The sequence below is a fragment of the Suncus etruscus genome, chromosome 16 (assembly GCF_024139225.1).
Source record: "Suncus etruscus isolate mSunEtr1 chromosome 16, mSunEtr1.pri.cur, whole genome shotgun sequence".
Taxonomy (NCBI): domain Eukaryota; kingdom Metazoa; phylum Chordata; class Mammalia; order Eulipotyphla; family Soricidae; genus Suncus; species Suncus etruscus.
This window is the reverse complement of record NC_064863.1, coordinates 78,513,611-78,529,220: the sequence shown is the minus strand read 5'-3', so window position 1 is coordinate 78,529,220 and position 15,610 is coordinate 78,513,611. Positions and strand designations below refer to the sequence as shown.

General features: G+C 38.8%; 1 protein-coding gene across 1 annotated transcript; it reads left to right on the top strand.

The window, feature by feature from the left end:
* Positions 1 to 1,667: 1,667 nt before the first annotated feature.
* GPRIN3 (GPRIN family member 3) lies at positions 1,668 to 14,527 on the top strand. Its single transcript, XM_049789753.1, has 2 exons — positions 1,668 to 1,733; positions 12,065 to 14,527. The coding sequence occupies exon 2, from the start codon at positions 12,179 to 12,181 to the stop codon at positions 14,504 to 14,506; it is 2,328 nt and encodes a 775-aa protein (XP_049645710.1). The 5' UTR covers positions 1,668 to 1,733; positions 12,065 to 12,178; the 3' UTR covers positions 14,507 to 14,527.
* Positions 14,528 to 15,610: the final 1,083 nt, after the last annotated feature.

Below are 15,610 nucleotides of genomic sequence, written 5' to 3'. Positions count from 1 at the left end.
TACTGAAGAAAACACACACTGCACTCTCTAGGAAATAGAGCCTAGAGACATCTACAAAGAGGCCCAAGGAATCTTAAAGAAGTGGGTATGTGTTTGCTGGTCTCCCAAGTCCTGTCAGGAGTGATATCTAAGTGCAGAGTCAGGAATAAGCCCTAAGCACAGTGTGGCTCAAATATTATAAAAACAAAAAGAGAAAGAGCACATCGACAAAGACATTTTAAACAAAATAAACAAATGGGTCTATATCAAATTATTATATAGAATTTTGTCTTATTTTCTTTGTAAATTTTATTTTACTTAATGAAGTATCTTTGAAATTGTTCCATTATAAACAGATACTTGCCTCATTACTAAATGTGGCTACTTAATATATCATTGTATGATATACCTTAATTCTCATAACTAATGTCTTTTTATTAATAAACACTAAGATTATGTCTAATTTGTATTATTTCATTTAGTAAATACCTTTGATATATATATGAATTTGCATATTTATTTATTTTATTCATAAGATCAGCCTTAATTTGGAATGGCGGAGTCAAAGTGTATGTGGCCTTGTATTTTTGACAAATATTGCCAGATTTTTTTTCTGGAGAAATTATGCTAATTTGTGTTCTCACAAGTGGAGTGTAAAGAATGTTATTTTTGACTTGAGAGCAGGAAGTTACCAAGAATTCACATCTACATGGAATAAGTTAAAAATCTCTTACATCAACTTAGGTATTTTTTGGATGGCTCTTTCCATCAGAAATGATTTATGTACATGGCTTATTTATATCAGCATTCTCAGCTGAGGACAGTTGGTCTCTCACAATAACTGGAGACATTTTTGATCATTACAACCAGAAGGTGAAGGTAGATAAAGGTCAGATATATTTCAGAGAACAGGGCAAGACACTTATTTCTACCCTCCTAAAAATATTTTCTGGGTTTGAAATATGGATAATGTTGTGGTGAGAAAAATCAATTCTAGAACTTCTCATATTAAACACATCTTACATTGCTTGGACTCCTATGTGCTGTAATCCTGGGTTTGTGCCAAATGCCATAACAACCCTCTGCTGTATCAGACATTTAACTTTTATTTTTTTATAACATTCTACTCTAGTGTGGAGAGTAAGCCTCCACAAAATATCCAGTACAGGAGCTGAAGCAATAATACTTACCTTGCAGAGGTCAACCCTTGGTTCAATTCCTGCATCTCATTTGTTCCCCTGAGTACCACCAGGAACAATTTCTGAATGCAGAACTAGGAGTAACCCATGAACATAGCCAAGTGTTTCCCACCAAAAACTCTTTAAATTAGAAATGGGGCCATTTTGGTTTGTATATTATTTTGAGGTCACTGGGGGCTTTCCAAGGTCAAAAGAAACTTTATCACTACCATTCCTGGAAGAATGACAATTGAGAGTATTATCAAGAATTTGTATTATTTTAAGTAAAAGTTATTAGAGAAATCTATCAAATATCCAGGCAAATATAGACTCTACTTGTCATACTCCTTGAGGCTCCAGGCCTTAGCTCAGGATATATACTCTTGTTTGCCTCCAATTACTTTAGAATTTATATTTATTGAGTTTCTCTACACATATATGTGTAAATGTGTTTTTCTTCCTACTAATCTGTCTGTTATTAATTTGATGTTCAACTAGCCTGAAAAGAACCTATAGTGGTGTGAAGAATTTTTCTCCACTATTACAATAGAAATAAAATATTTGTAGAACTGTGAGGTAAGTCCTCAAAAGATAAACAAATGTTTCTTATTTATATTTGTATCCTCAGTAATTATACAAAGAAAGCACTTATCTTATTAGTGAATAAATGGATGTTAACAGTACTTCCAAAGTATCTCAGTATGACTTTGGGGTTACTCTTATTAATCAGACCGTCTTACTCTTATTTGCTTCATCTTTCTTATTTCAAATGCCTTTTCTTTTGAATTACAAAGCATTTTCCTAGCCTATAAAAGAATTGTGTGAGGAAATACCAATTTAATAAGAAACACTGGCCTTTGCCTCCATTTTACCTTCCATAAAGTGTTTCTTACACAGCGTCAGTCAGTTATGTGCTGTCTTGCTCAGTTTCAGGTTCTAATAAAACTTGTCTTGTTCCTTCAAATGGATTAAAATTTTCTGCAGGGAAAAAAAATCACAAATTTTACTTACCTGATGATGTCTCACATAACGTTTTACAGACTATAAAGAAGGAATGTGACATGTAGTTTGATTACCTCCTGAGGAAAGAAAAAGAAAGAAAAAAATCACAACTGGCAAATCAAAACTGACAAGAGGAACGAATCTATATATTCTCAAAATCACAGTGCTCAAGAGCTTCTTTGTCCTGATAAAATTTGTTGTACCCTGTGAGAGGCAGAGAGTCTCAACTAACCAGTTCTATATAAAGCTCCCCTTTTAATGTTTCCATTATATAACGAATACTGCTACCAAGACACTTGCCCTTGATTCAACATGATTAAAGACCCAAGTTTGGGATCCAAGGAGGAAAACTCCAAGTCACTGTATGACCTGACATAACAGCAGAAAAAACTAAAGAACTACAAGATAGAAAAGAAGTCTCAATTTAGGCACCTACTACTTTATAGGGGGCTGTATATTTCCAAAGGAAAACAGGTGGAAGGAGAACTGTTTTATACAAAATCCCACAGTGGATGATGAAGTGAAATAGAGAGGGATATAAATATCTTGTAAAGACATAAATCAGCAAGGATGTTGTAAAATGGAGAAAAACCAGAATATTTTTTCCTAAGGCAGAATGATAACCCTGCAGAAATTTTGGATATAAGGCACAATCATTAATGATAGTGAACAGAGTTTTAATATGTACATGCAAAAAAAAAGGAATTTTCAAAACTTCTTAATTTATATTAGCTTGTTATTTAGTAATTATTTAGCCCTAATCCTATTGCATTCTCTTTGCAATTAAAATAAGTTTGCAATTGAAGACCTCAAAATTGAGTAGGAAAAGAACAGAAAAACATTCATATTTGAATAAAGTAGAGTTAGCCTAATTAGAGAAGTTTAAAATAAAATAGCAAATAAATCAGTGAATTTTTTCTGAGAAAGGATTTTTTTAAAACTCAGTTAAGCAATTTTTTAGTATAATTTTTATTTTGATCATAGTGGCTTACATATTGTTGACAATAATATTTTACGTACATATTTACATAAAATCAGGGGGGATTCCCATCCCCAAATTGTCCTCCCTACTCCTCCGTTTTTGTCCTACCTCCCATTTCCTCTTCCCTCACCCCCAGGGCAGCTAGAATATGTGGTCCCCTCTGTATCTAACCTACTACTTAGTAGTCTTGCATCAGTTAAGGTATTTTTAAACAATAACTTTTATATTTAGTTCTGAGTAATCTTCAGGAAAAAAATGACAAATTGTGGGGTTATGTACTTTTGTTTGTTTGTTTTGTTTTGTTTTCATTTCATTTCATTTTCATTGTTTTGTTGTTGTTGTTGTTGTTGTTGTTTTAGGCTACACACAGTGGTACTTGGAGTATATTCCTGATTTGCATTGAGGGATCACTCCCGACAGGACTCGGGGAGTACCAGGAGCAAATTCAGTTGGCTACAGGCAAGATTAAATATACGAACTATCTTACTAAGCCCCAAAATTTAGGTTGAAGTTCATTTTCAGTGATCAATGCCTATGCAGATTTTTTTTTGCAATTTCAATGTTTTATCATTAAAATTTTTATAATTGAATTTTTTCAATTTTATAACACTGTTATTTACAAAGTTGTTCATAATGTTGTTTCAGGCATTAAATGTTCATCCCAATTCCACCACCAATGTGATCTTTCTTTCCTCCATCATTATCCCCAGATTTCCACCCATCATCCCATTTACCCCATTGCAAGTACAAATAAATTTACTTCATTTTATTTGTTACAACACAAAGGCAAACCGAAATATCATTCTTTAGATCAATAAGGGTCTATTTAAAATGATTGTTAAATCTCTCAATGATGTTACTAAGTCATAGTCTAATGATTTACTGAGCTGTGGTTGGTGCTAGTCGAGCCTTCCGTGTTACTGTTTAGGTTCACTGAGCGTGGTGGTCTTTTATATACTTTCCCATCAGATATGCTGTGATCCTACTTAGCACTTCTACAAAATTTTGAGGTATTGTGCTGCCAAGCACAAGATTTATACCACTGGAAAAATTTAGTGGCTTGGCAGTTTAATAAGGTTAAGTTGTAAAGCTGGGCTATTTCTGACAGAGGTTAAAGGTGTGACCATGGGCTGCTGTACCTTCAGACAGAAAGAGGAATCTGTCAAACCCTTTCTGAGAAGGCTTCATGGTTTTTATCTATCTCCAATTTGACTGCCAGAAATGTCAGGGCATCATTTTCCCTTGGATCTTAGTAGAAAAGCTTGGCCATTTTTCTCAGGTGAAATTTTTTTTAAGAATATTAAACTTGAGGCATACTTCTACCAAGGACCCCAAAAATTGAGATTTCGCAATTGATCTAGACGCAGTGGTCCTCAAACTATGGCCCGAGGGCCACATATTGTATTTGTTTTGTTCCTTCATTGCAAAATAAGAATTCGTTCATAAGTTTTGTTTTTACTAGAGTCAGACCCTCCAATGGTCTGAGGGACAGTGAACTGGCCCCCTGTTTAAAAAGTTTGAGGACCCCTGCTAGAGTCTAACTGCTTCTTCTTCTGTGTGTGTGTGAGTTTGTGTGTGTGTTTAGTTTTGTTTGGGGACAATACTTGGCAATGCTCAGGAGTTATTCCTGTCTATGCACTCAAGATTTAGTCCTGGTAGGTTTGGGTGACCATATAAGATGCCTAGAATCAAAGCCAGTCAGCTGCATGTAAGGCAAGCTCCCTCTCTGCTTGCTAACACTCTGGTCCCTGCGTCTAGATTCTTAAATTGGAAGTCCCACCCTATGGGGGGGTCACATAACTGACTGTGAGGATTGAGAAAAATTTGTTAATGTGTTTGAATTTAGACATTGGTTGTTAAAATTGTATTTGGCAAACTAGTATATTTGGGCTCTTAGGCCATTTTACTTCTTAGGTTTTGTCCTGTTCTGCTTCTAGTGGAATTCACTGAGCCATGTATTTAATTTTTAGAACTATATTTAAAATAAGTATGGGATGTAACTTTTTTTCATGAGTCTTTATTAAATGGTTATTATAATTAAGAGTACGATGACACTATTAGTGACACTAAAAAAGCCACTTTCTGTTCTCATCTGCCATCTGACTTGATCTAGATACATTTTGAAGGAAATAACCACGTTTGTGGCTGGTCTTTCTCTGAAGTGCATTTGAGGTAGCTTCATGTGCAAGTATGATTTTGTAAAGAAAAATCTGCTTTTCCTAGCCTGTGGGTGTTGCCAAGGATTGAACCACCTCTTCTTAAAACTGTACACTGGCACTGTTGCTGAGATCAAAATGCAAATGATCTTGGCTGCTTACCAATTACAGGGAACAAATAGAATCAGATGAATAGGATGCCAAGTGAATTTTTTTCCTTTGTCCTTTTCTCAAAGATTGATAGTCTCTTGCCTCATGTTTCACTGGGTTAAAAACTATAGTCAGGGGCCAGAGATCTATCTAGTAGAGTGGGTGGAACTCTGGTCTTGTAATATAGTTGACCTGGGTTGGATCCCTGGTAATCCATAAGACCCCCTGAGCAGTACCAGGAATGATTCCTGAGCAGAGAGCCAGGAGAAAGCTGGATATGCCTCAAAACTTAATAAAATAAAAATAACAGCTGTTGTCAGATGGCTGGGAACAGAGGTACCATTTGAATTCCTTGCCACAATTTTCTAACATCACTAAGGAGATTTGATTACATCCTACAGTAGGTCAGTTTCTACTGACCCGCATCTGCCAAGTCTCCCTCTAGCCTCCCTATCTAATGCTTTTTCTACTAGAGTATCTTCAGAAGAAGGCACCAGAAGTCACTGAGAGTTGCTATTCCTTGCTGCCTATTTTATTAAGTGTGGATGTCTGTCAGAAAATGGACAGTATGCAGAAAAATAGGACCTTCTGTGTTCAATAGAGCAATGATGGTGTTAGCTTTTGGCAATTCAAGTTTTTATCAAGTAACAAGTTTTGATTCTCATTGTAGTCAGTGTTTATGCCTTTCAGCCTATGTATTGCAAATTTCTTGCAAAAAGAAGGAATTATTTTCTCAGAAAAGTAAGGTAAATAGATAGATAGATAGATGAGAGAGAGAGAGAGAGAGAGAGAGAGAGAGAGAGAGAGAGAGAGTAGACAGGCATCAATGTATTTTCTATTCCATTTTTCTTAGTCACATAATAAAGAAGCATTTGAAGGGATCCCGGGCATTAGGTTTTATTAAAATTTAGTTCATTGGGATTTCGAGTTATTCAGTCTTGAGTAAATTACTTAATCTTTGGGTCTCAGTTTCAAACTTACTGAGAAAGGCATTTACTTCTCTTATCATAATTCTAAGGGCAGAATTACCAAAGAGCCCTGTTATTGAAAATACACTTCTCAGTCAAATTTAAAGACAAATTTACTTATAGATGTCATTTGTGTGTGACTTTTGTACAGGTTAGGAAAAACAAAAACAATGTGACAGAAAGTCTTATAAAAATTTCCAACAAATGCAGTTGCCATGTCTGCACCCAGCCAGCTCCAAAGACTCACTCTCTTCTCAAAAGAGAGGTAAATCAAAATATAAAAATGGATGGGTACACTGGCCCTTAGTTGAAAACTGGCAATCTTGGAAAGAGAAGGCAGGCCAAGTCTTACTGCACCCATCAGTCATAATTGCTGCTTTGCCAATGACTCTATTTTACCTCTCATTCCTCTAAGGCTCTCTGTAGAGACACCAATATGACCAAAAACACCAGGAATGCCAGTATTTGAGTAGGCATCACCAGGACATTTTTTTGGAGTGAGTAAAGACATCCTCCTCCACCACCTCTAACCACCACCTTTTTGTACTTCTAGAAGCCCTCACAGTTGAAACCATACTCACAAATGCAGTCACCATGTCTACAACCTTCCAGTTTCATAGACTCATTTTGTTCTCGAAAGAGGTGTAAATCATGCAAGTCATGAAAAATTATGGATACAGCAGTCATGTAGCTGAAAGCTGGAAATCTTGGGAAGAGAGAGAAACTAAGTCTCCACCCTGCCATAGCCAGGCCTAATGTACCCATCACCCAAAATTGGCTCTTGAGTCATTGGCCTTGCTTCACTACTCATCTATAGCTCTCTGCAGAGACACCAATCTGACCAAAACTTCAGGTATGACAGTGTTTGTACTAATATTACCAGAACTTTATTGGATTGAGTGTGGGCACCCTTCCCTACCTTTTTCACACTTCCAGAAAGCCTAACAGTCAAAAACACACAATAAAACCACAGAATCAGAAATAATTCTTGGAATTCCTGAAACATACATTTGTAGCCTCAAGACAACTCCACTTTTGATTAATATTGCCATTCCCATAGAAACACATCAATTTAGATGCCAATATGTATCTGAAGCTACCTAATGTTAGAAACAAGTGAAGTAACAAAATGGCCAACTAGATCAAAATCTTTTTTTGTTGTTGTTTTGTTTTTGTTTTGGGGTCACACCTGGCTCAGACATCGCCCCTAGCAGGCACAGGGGACCATATGGGATACCAGGATTCGAATCACCATCCTTCTACATAAAAGGCAAATGCTTTACCTCCATGCTATTTCTCCAGCCCCAAACTAGATCAAAATCTTACTAAACCTTCTGACAATGATTTATGACCTAATTCGACTTAAAATAATTTTCACAAATTTGATTGACACTCTACTCATTTTTTCTCTTTCTTCTTTTTTCTTTCTTTTCTTTATTTTTTTAATAATTTTTGTTTCCACTTACCTGGAAACAAGTGTATAAGTATATTGTGATTAACTATGTGATACATGTTTTTAAAATAAATAATTTTTAAAAGAATATTTATATTGGGGTTGGAATGGTGGCACAGCACTAGGGCATTTGCCTTGATTGCAGCTAATCTAAGACAGACCATGGTTAGATCCCCTGGCATCCCATATGGTCCTCTCAAGTCAGGAACAATTTTTGAACACATAGCCAGGAGTAACCAGTGAGCATCACCAGGTGTAGCCCCAAAACAAAACCAAACAAAAAAAGAATATTCATATCTAATAGTACAGGTAGCAAAGATTTTCTTCTTGACCAGACATTAGCCAGGCTCTTCCAGATCATCTTGAGGAGGCCTCAAACTTAGCCTTCCAGGGCCGGCGAGGTGGACCTAGAGGTAAGGTGTCTGCCTTGCAAGCGCTAGCCAAGGACCGTGTTCGATCCCCCAGCGTCCCATATGGTCTCCCCAAGCCAGGGGCAATTTCTGAGCACTTAGCCAGGAGTAACCCCTGATCATCAAACAGGTATGGCCCGAAAAACCAAACAAACAAGCAAACAAAAAACAAAACTTAGCCTTCCATCATCTAGTTGTAACAAGACTCCTGTCAAACAGTTTAGCAAGGAAAGAATCATTCAGCCCATGATATCTGGTCCTCTTCAACATCCAAATTCCTCACCTCCACTCCCTTTCCCCACATCAGCTGCCATCCCATCAACTCCTTATTCTCTTAGCAATATTTTATCTACCAATGTTCTTTAGTTCTTTGGGGTTATAAATTTCTACTCAGCCTTGCTTTTTTGTTTTGTTTTGTTTTGTTTTTGAGCCACACCCGGAGATGCTCAGGGGTTACTGCTGGCTGTCTGCTCAGAAATAGCTCCTGGCAGGTACGGTGGACCATTTGAGACACCGGGATTCGAACCAACCACCTTTGTTCCTGGATCAGCTGCTTGCAAGGCAAACGCCACTGTGCTCTCTCTCTGGGCCCCTCAGCCTTGTCTTTTAATTGAAATCATTTCACCCTAAACCTCCCACCCTACTGCAGTAATCTTATACCTATTACTGCAAATATACATATCCAAGCTTAACTATTGAGGTTTTCTAAATAGACCAGTATTTAGTACCATGTTTCATATGTGCTGACACTTTCTGTTCTAATACTAAACCTAGTCCTTAGAGGGTGCCTAGTCCTTGGAGGGCAGGTCAGTACCCTTATATTTGCCCTCAATTTATTGATTAAACTGGAATTCTATAGCATTCAATTACTTGCCCAAACGCACAAAGCTAGCTGGTGAAACTGATATTCTAGCATAGGGATTTTAACTCCAGCTTTATGTTCTCAAATGCAATGTCAGACTGTTGCAGAATAATAAACATTAGGCTGGAAGTTTGCTGTGCCTGTGCTCTTAGAATATGGGTCTTACAGGAAGCTCTGTAATGAAGGAGGTCAGAGAGTTAGTGAAAGCTGGCAAGGCAAACTGGTAGGGGACAGTAACCTGAGGGGTGAATGCTACTTTAGACAAAGGTTCTTATCAATGTCACCTTGTAACTACTGTCTAGAAATTCTCACTTCCAAGTTTTTATTTTTTATTTTTTATGAGTTAGAGAAAACTGTTTTTTAGGACAAATCTTCTCAATGCAAAAGATAAAGAAAATACATGAGGAATAAGGCAAGAAAAAGGAGATAATGTGGAGAGAGTCTAGACTAGAAAAACCATGCATGCATGTCATTATAGATACAGAGAGTAAGTGGAGAAGTGCTGAATCAAACTACCAAGCACTCACATGTCCCATGTGTCTGTCTATTGAAGATGATAGATTTCTGCTCTTAGATTGGGAGGGAAGGAAGAAATGATGGTGGGTGAGGGGGAGACTTAGAGGTTAGGGAACCTGTGCTGGACCAGTGGAGATGCAATGACAATCACAGGTGCAAATAAATTTGAGATTGATTGGTACATCTGTTCCATCTGCCTATCTCTTGAAATTAAGAGATTTCTCATTAAAGCAATTTGGGTTTTTTTTTTGATTCTTGGAATAATGGATCATTTCTTCTCTAGTAACAAAAATAGAAACAAAAAACACACTGTAAGTCAGGGGCTGGCATGATAGTCTAGTGGATAGGTGTTTGCCTTGCATATGGCTAATGTGGGTTCAATCCCTGACACTTCATGGTCTCTTGGGCACCACTAGGAGTGATCCCTATCTGTCCTTCCATATTATAAGAGAGACAACCTTGTGCAGCAAGTTTTGGATTGTATAAGCAGAAGGAAAGTTTAATAAATAAGATGGATGCTTTGTATTGTCATCAGTAGTTTATGGCATGGGTTAATATTTCTTACTATTTTAAAATTTTCTCAGAATCTCTTTATTTTTGTTTGTTTGTTTGTTTGTTTGTTTTTTATTTTTGGGTCACACCCAGTAGTGCTCAGGGGTTACTCCTGGCTCTACGCTCAGAAATTGCTCCTGGCAGGCTCAGGGGACCATATGGGATGCTGGGATTCAAACCACTGACCTTCTGCATGAGAAGCAAATGCCTTACCTCCATGCTATCTTTCTAGCCCCTCTCAGAACTTCTTAATGGCCACTTTGGAAGATCAGTTAACTAACATTTTATGTATAAGATCCTGTGTCTGTGTGTCCTGTGGAGAGAACTGAAAATAATCAATGAACTTGTCTCCTCTTTCTCTGGGACTTGTTATACTTTTGGTGAAATGGAGGCTTTATATAATGGTAAAATAAAATAAAAGCAGTGCATAAAAAGCATAAAGCAAAGACTAGAAAATAATTTTATGATTTGAAGGCCTTAGAATACTTTTGAGAGTGAGTGGGATTTGCCTGGAAGAGCAGGAAGGATTTTGGAAGAAAGCAGGAAAGAGATTAAGAAGAGTCTAATCAAGATAGATGAAAAGAAATAGGGAAAAATGAAATCGAGGCACAAATGATTGAAGATGAAGGAAGAAATAAAATATAAACTTAAGAAAGTAGTCTGAATAAGGAGAATATTCAACCTATCTTGTGAATAATGAAGTTGAAAGGAAGAATTGTTTCATATATGTTTATTTTTAATATACCCTTTCCCTAGGAGTATTTGTTTTTTTTAGTTATCTATGTTTATAGTTTTCTAATAATTGTTTTCTTTATATTATTTTCTGGTTCACCTAAAGAGATTTACTATCCCTGCTCCTATTTATATTTATGGTCCCTAGGTTCTCTTGATAGCATTATTTAATTAGCTATTTTTTTTAGATTTTGTTTTTTATTTTGTTTTGGGGCCACACAGTGGTGCTCAGGGGTTACTCTGAGCTCTGCTCTCTAGAATCATTCCTGGCAGGCTTAGGAGGTCTATAAAGGATGCCAGGAATTGAATCTGAGTCAGCCACATGCAAGACAAATGTCTTACCCTCTCTACCATTGCTCTGGCCCCTTCTTTTACTTTTTTAACCTTTTTTTTTTGGCCACACCCGTTTTATGCTCAGGGATTACTCCTGGCTAAGCACTCTGAAATCACCCCCTGGCTTCGGGGCACCATATGGGATGCTGGGGGATCGAACTGCGGTCCTTTCTTGGCTAGTGCTTGCAAGGGAGACACCTTACCTCAAGCGCCACCTCTCTGGCCCCTTTTTTAACCTTTCTATTCATCTAAATTAATCTAAGACTTATATTTTCCAATAAATTTAAGATAAATAGCTAGGTTCTCATTCTTACTAAATGAATCGTTGCAGTCTCTTATTTTAAATATTGCATTCCTTTAATCACCAAACTAAAATGTCTCTCCTGTAAAATATTAAAATTAATTGACATGTGGATCTATTTCTTTATATTCTATTACACATATCTGCTTAGCCTATTTCAACACTGACTTGATTATAGTAGGTTCATAGGGGTAGCTGATATCTAATAAATCAATTTTACAAATTAATTTCAATATAGTTATCAAAATGTTTAAGTAAATATATGGATAGCTGTTTGATAGACAGTGTGAGGTATAAGCAGAAACTAACATATAAAAATTATATATATATATATAATATTTTTTCAAACTTTTTTTTCAAGATGAATGTTCATATTCACATATAGAGGAAAATAGTTAGTATGCTTTGAGATCTTCTCTAATGACAGTTTTGGTGTCTTTTTCAGTTCCCAATACTATGTTATACTCATGTTCATTTCCTTGATTTACAGATTGATTCTCCAGGGAAATCAACCTTGACTTCGTCCTCTCTCTGAGCCACACTGGTATTTCCAGTGGGAACAAGATCAGGAGCAGGCTTGGAAATTTTCCCAGAGGGAAATTCCATGGGAACTGTCCCTGACTCTCTGAGATCATCAGCTCAAGTGTCTCTGATCACAGCTTCCAGTAAAGAAGAGGTCCTGGGGGAGGTACAGTTAACCCACCCTCATGTTGACCTAGCCCTGTTGGAAGACAACACCAATGGCCTTTCCAGTGATCCCGCAAAATCACTGCTCAGCCCTAGGGCAGCTACTGTGGCCCTGATGCAGGCCTGTGAGCATGAGCCCACTCAGCCCAGTATGTCTTCTCCTGCTGTCTTCAACGAAGTGGAGAGGGCACCCGTCACACTCAGTTCACCTGCCAGCCCTCAGCTGCCTGCACACGGAAGGTCTCCTGCACTTGGCCCATGCTGCAGGGCACAGAGTATTCATCTGAATCCAGAACACACCATGCCAGCCACTAACCAGCACATTTCCCAGCTGAGCCTAGGAGATGAGATCCTTGCCCCAGTGGAGCCTAAGGTCACCCAGGTTCAAGTACAGAGAATGCCAGGTATAGAAACACCTGGGGAGCCACAAGACAGGTGCCAGGAGACACCCAACAGCAAATATCAAGCCTGTAGTGAGTTTCCTTCTCAAGAAACCATCCAGAAATCGGTACATGTCACAGAGACCCCAGCCAAGCTGGTAAATCATTGTCCTATCTCCTGTCCTGCAGAAGGAATTGAAAAGGAACAGCAGGAAACCTTTGGTGACTCCCTGACTACGTCCTGTGACTCTTTGAGTAGAGAACATAGGTGTTCAGCAAGCGCAGAATCCTCAGGCATTGCCTCAGACCCCCAAGTCCTCATCTCCAAGACTCTTCAACCCTCCCACCATGCAGATTCATCCAAGTTCACTCCAGATCATTGCCCAGAGCCTGGATCAGCTGACCAACAAGGGTCCAGGTTCAAAGAAGCCAGTACAATGACCACCCAAATGGAGAGTGAGTTCAGGGCCCTGCCTAGCAAGGTTCTGCAAGATGCAGGGGTACAGGCTGTTGCGAGTATGGAGAGCAGGTCGGTCTGTACTAGCCCCAGCATCCTACCTGCTTTCTTAAGTGATGCTCCTGTCCAGGAATCTTTTGAGCCACGGGAAGAGCTGTGTGTCATCTACCACAGTGGTGGTGGCAGGAGTGACGTGCAAGAGCTATCTGACAGAGGACAGGCCACCCAGGAGTCAAACCCTGGCCCAGGTGTCTTACCCAGCATGCCCACCCAGGAGGCTGCAGCTGTTTCTTCAGTTTCCCCGGGAGAAAATAAAGGGGTGAGCCTCCCAGGTGAAGTGCTACAAACCTCATCAAGGCAGGGTTCCCTCCCTGGTGCTCAGGAACCAGGCCAGAAAGACAACAAGTCATCAGGAATGAGATCTGCCAGAGAAGCACTAACCTCTCAACAGCCGGCATATGAGGATCCCAGGTCTTCGCAAGCAAGCCCAGCAGATCAGAGTTCTGAGAGTGCAAACAGACAACCTGAAACAAGTCATGACATGGGAAAGCAGGACACTAAGCCATGTGAGTATGCCGGGGTAGCCACAAATGGCCACAAACCTGACCCAGATTTCACACTCTCCAAATCTAAGGGTTCCATGAGCAAAGTTGACCTGTGCGGGGGCCTGGAACCCAATACAAAAGAGAAGCAAGCAACCCCTGGGAGAGTGAAAGAAGCTGCTGCTCCTAGTAGCCTGGATGGAAAGTCAGGGCCAGAGGCCCAAAGCCTGCTCCATCCTAAAACCCAAGAAAGTAAAGGCCCAGGATCAGTTTCCAATCCTTCCCCGCTTCGAAAGAACCAGGAGGGCCCTATGGAAGAAAATCGAGCAGCCAAGACCTCTACCAGCCTGAACCTACCCCCAGATTGCCTGGGAGAGTCTAGCCCCAGCTCTGGCAAGAGGACCCCCTCACGTTCGGTCAAAGCCAGTCCTCGGAGGGCCAGCAGAGTGAGTGAGTTCCTCAAGGAACAGAAGCTGAATATGACAGCAGCCGCCGCACAGGTGGGACTTACTACAGGAGAGAAGAAGAAGCAGCTGAGTGCTGATTCCAAGCTGCATTTAAAACAGTCCAAGAGAGTGAGGGATGTGGTGTGGGATGAGCAGGGCATGACCTGGGAAGTGTACGGTGCTTCCTTAGACCCCGAGTCCTTGGGCCTCGCTATCCAGAACCACTTACAAAGACAGATCAGGGAACATGAGAAGTTAATCAAGGCACAGAGCGGCCAGAGCCGGAGATCCATTTCGTCAGACACATCATCCAATAAAAAGCTCAAAGGCCGGCAGCACGGTGTTTTTCAATCCATGCTGCAGAACTTACGACGACCCAACTGTTGTGTTCGTCCTGCCCCTTCTTCTGTGTTAGACTGAAAGGAAATGTGCTTTCGAGCACTGTGCTTTTTGCTCTTATCTGTCCAGGCCAAACTCCTTTGGTTTCCAGGAAAAGGAATATTAACTCCAGGAAATTGGTTGAAGAATTAGAGGATCCTTTGATCAGGACTCTCTAAATGAAAAGATCATGCCAATTTGAAAGAAACGGCAAGGAAAAAAAAAATAAGGAAGCTTTACTGAAGGTTTCTGACCTCAAGTAAAAGGAAATAAGATTTCTCCGGAATTTTTAATAAGATGTTGCTTATGAAACTAGCATTATCATGATGCGTGTGTCATTTTGTGTTACTGCCTCAATTTCTCACACTGTGGTATTTCCATTAAAAGTCCCTTCTTTATAATAAATGGCAAAAACACCATGATAAAAAAAACACTTAAAATTTCTAGTCCTAAAATAATAGTAGTAATAAATAAAAATGTTGTTGCTACACGAAATTGAAATAACGTTAGTAATAGTAAAAATCTGAAACAGATTTGACTCATTCCTAGATCAGGTGATATGAAATGCATTTAGATGTACAAAACACCAAATATTAACATTTATAAGCATCTACAGGTAACCCTTTTTATAAACCTTGTTATACTGTTAGCAAATGTAGAGCAGTTAAATCAAGAAGATTAGCTCAGCATTTGGATACTATTAATGTCCACATAATACAAGTTGATATATAAAAATTTTCCACACTAAACATAAAGAAGCTACAGTTCTGTGAACTTGGCTAGATCAAATTCCTATTTCTTTTCTCTGAAGGGAGCATGTGTAGATGAATTCTTTTAAAGGGATCATTAAATTTTTCCAATACTAAATCCTAGTGAGATAGATCTTTCCTTTCCCATCCACCACAGTGAACTGGAACTGTGATCATTCTGGTAAGGAATTCAAAATAGCCAATCCTCAAACTCTCTTTTTTCTGTGTTGAAAAGAAAGTCTCATGAATAACAAAAACAATAGGTTTAATTTAAAGTGCTGTGAAACCGTGTGCAGTTTATGTTTTTCTTTTGAGTTGCTTCAGGAGCTTTCCAATAGAAAACATAGCATAACATCAACTAGAAGGCAAGCTATCTGACCTTACAGCTCTTGTCACC

Coding starts and splice junctions, on each gene's coding strand:
- GPRIN3 (XM_049789753.1), top strand. CDS start 12,179: ATGGGAACTGTCCCTGACTCTCTGAGATCATCAGCTCAAGTGTCTCTG.